The 2,607-nt window shown below is 42.2% G+C and overlaps 1 protein-coding gene across 9 annotated transcripts in view; it reads left to right on the top strand.

The window, feature by feature from the left end:
• ezh1 (enhancer of zeste 1 polycomb repressive complex 2 subunit) overlaps positions 1-2,607 on the top strand; it is a 13,647-nt gene that overhangs the window by 4,168 nt on the left and 6,872 nt on the right. For 7 of the 9 annotated variants that reach the window (XR_004796466.1, XM_035654530.1, XM_035654531.1 and 4 more), the window contains exons 7-10: positions 241-343; positions 636-799; positions 1,013-1,104; positions 1,215-1,431. Coding sequence is in view for 8 of the 9 variants with exons in the window: in XM_035654530.1 (XP_035510423.1) it covers positions 241-343; positions 636-799; positions 1,013-1,104; positions 1,215-1,431 (576 nt within the window). In the remaining variant the exon portion in view is untranslated. The remainder of the gene's footprint in view (positions 1-240; positions 344-635; positions 800-1,012; positions 1,105-1,214; positions 1,432-2,607) is intronic. The other 2 variants (XM_035654535.1, XM_035654534.1) reach the window with 1 other exon arrangement.

Raw genomic sequence — 2,607 nt, 5'->3', positions numbered from 1 at the left:
AAAAAAAAACACTGAAAAGAATGAACAAAACTACACTGTTTGTATAACTTCACGATTTTCACCGGGAATTGTTTTCAGAACATGTTATTGCTAACTGGCCTTGGGCACTGGGAAAACTTCTGTACCATTGCAAAAGAACACATTGCATAAGCTTTCTTTGTGAATCTGTATCAAAACCTGATGTGTGGCAAAGCTCAGTTATTTGTATAACCAACTCTGTTTCTCTGTTGTCTCCCAAAGTGAGGGACTTGTCCAGCAGCAAGAAGGCCCCCAGCGATAAGATATTTACAGCCATCGCCTCAATGTTCCCTTACAAGGGCACCACGGAGGAGCTGAAGGAAAAGTAAGAAATGTGCAGTGAAAGTGGGGATCTGTGTGCACAATGCTGAACAGGCCGTTGCTTAGTGTTCACCATGGAGACGCAAGCTGTCAGGGAGGAAAGTAATAATGGTGGCTCCCTCTCAGGCTCTCTGACTCAAAGGAGCAGTTGCCATCAGCATCTGAAAGAGCTTTACTGTGAAAGAAATATCTACAGTCACCCAGCACCAACATCAAATGAGCATACTAATACTGTGGCAAAATAACTGTACAGAGGTGATATATTATTATTAAGAGTCGCAATGTCACCTTTACAGGTACAAGGACCTCTTGGAGCCCCCCAGCCCGGTGAAGCTGCCCCCCCTTTGCACCCCTAACTTGGACGGCCCTTTCGCTAAGTCTGTGCAGCGGGAGCAGTCATTACACTCCTTCCACACGCTCTTCTGCAGACGTTGCTTCAAATATGACTGTTTCCTCCACCGTAATGGCTTTAATATCATTATTACTTGTTCATTTTAGTTTAGGTTTTTTTGATTTCTTGTGAGATTGTGATAAATATATTATGATTATACCATGACTTTCAAACTCTTATAGTGCTTTGGGTGTTTTATTTACTTATTTGTATACAGTTGCAAGCTAATAATTACTTGATGTACAACATAGAGTCAAAATATGTTTGTTTGCGTTCATAAAGCTTTCCATGCTACACCCAATGTTTACAAGAGGAAAAGTAAGGAGATGCGCATGGAGACTGAACCATGTGGTGTTGACTGCTTCCTGTTACAGGTATGCCAAGCTTACAGTATTTAACCTGTTCTTGCAGTCTATATGCTGTAGTGCATTATATATTTTGTTGTTTACTCTTTGTTGTTCTCCCCACCCCCTGTGCTCTGTAGAAAGGGGCTAAAGAGTTTGTGGATCAGAATATGTTACGATCAAAGAGGTCTCGGAGGCGCCGAAGGCAGCAGCGTCCCACCAGTTCCAGTTGTCCTGGACCGTCTGGATCTGCTGAGGAAAGCAAACAGGGCGACAGTGACCACGAAACCACCTCCTCCTCAGGTGGGAGTCTGAGCTCACAGAAACTCGGTTTGGAGCTGCTTTTCAAACCACAAGGTGCTTTGTCTACTCTAGATAGGATGGCTAAGGGAGTTTTGGAAAAGGTTCAGTTTATCAATAGGTTTCTTATTTTGTAGTTTTTATTTTATTTTTTATTTTTTTAACTCTACTGGTACACAAACCATACATGGATGAAGGGTCCATGAATAAAAAAAAACACTGAAAAGAATTAAACGTAGTGACTGTCTAGTTTACACACAGTTAGACTAACTGTGTGTAAAACTAGACAAATGACTCACGAATAAATTGAAGTAACTGAGTTCAATGTATTTGAGTCATTTTATGACTGAGTAGGTGCATCATTTACCATAACCTCCCCCCAATCCCTCCCTTACTGGAAGGCTGTCTGCCCTGCCTGACTGGAGCCCTTCAGAAAAGTGAAATTTGGCTGAAGATGATAGCTTTCAAGTCATATCCTGCTCTCTCCGCTGTCTCCCCTCCTCCATCTCCTCTCAATGTCAGCTCTCTCTTGCCAAGCAAAATAAAGTCATTAGTTTTGCATGCTTCAGCCCCAACATAAACACTTTGTTCCCTCTCCCCCTCCTCCTACTGTGTTTTTCCTTTTTCTTTTTTTATTTCTGTTGACATCTTCATGTGGAGAGCAGCAGGAGGGAAATAAGAGCTTTCTCTGCTAGCTCTTTGTCGTCCTGTCCTCCCCTGGAGCTCTCAGGTTGTTGTTCATTAACATCAGTGCCTCACTGGAAATCTCTGTTAGTTTTGGAAACCACTCGTGCTCAGCCAGTGACTCAGCAGACTCTCCTGCACGTGTTGAGATAATGTGGAAAAAACAGATTGTTAAGCAGATTAATAAAGATACTCAGTGCTGGAGCATGTGGCTACAGCAATGCTGCATTAAGCCTGTTGCCAAGCAACATTTGGCTCTCTGCCTTGAGCTGTGGGTGTATAAGCATCAGTCCTGAATATCCAAAAAGCTAAATCAAACCCCATGGTCCCTTGTGTATGTGTGTATGCATGTACATGCAGATACACAAAAATGGCACCCAGAATGTGTCAACGTAGGGTTAAATTATGATGACTAGTGTTGCAGATAAATGAAAAGCTGTCAAAAACCTTTTGCCAAGTAATAGAAAATATGTGCAGCTGCATGTGTGTATATTGAAACAAACTTTCTGCCAAGAGTAGTTAGTCAGTGATACTGAGGTGTTTTTCTCT

The sequence above is a fragment of the Morone saxatilis genome, unplaced genomic scaffold, assembly GCF_004916995.1.
Source record: "Morone saxatilis isolate NCDOM2014 unplaced genomic scaffold, NCSU_SB_2.0 Contig14, whole genome shotgun sequence".
Classification (NCBI taxonomy): Eukaryota; Metazoa; Chordata; class Actinopteri; family Moronidae; genus Morone; species Morone saxatilis.
Note: the sequence above shows the minus strand (reverse complement) of the source record. Positions and strands in the feature narration are given on the sequence as shown.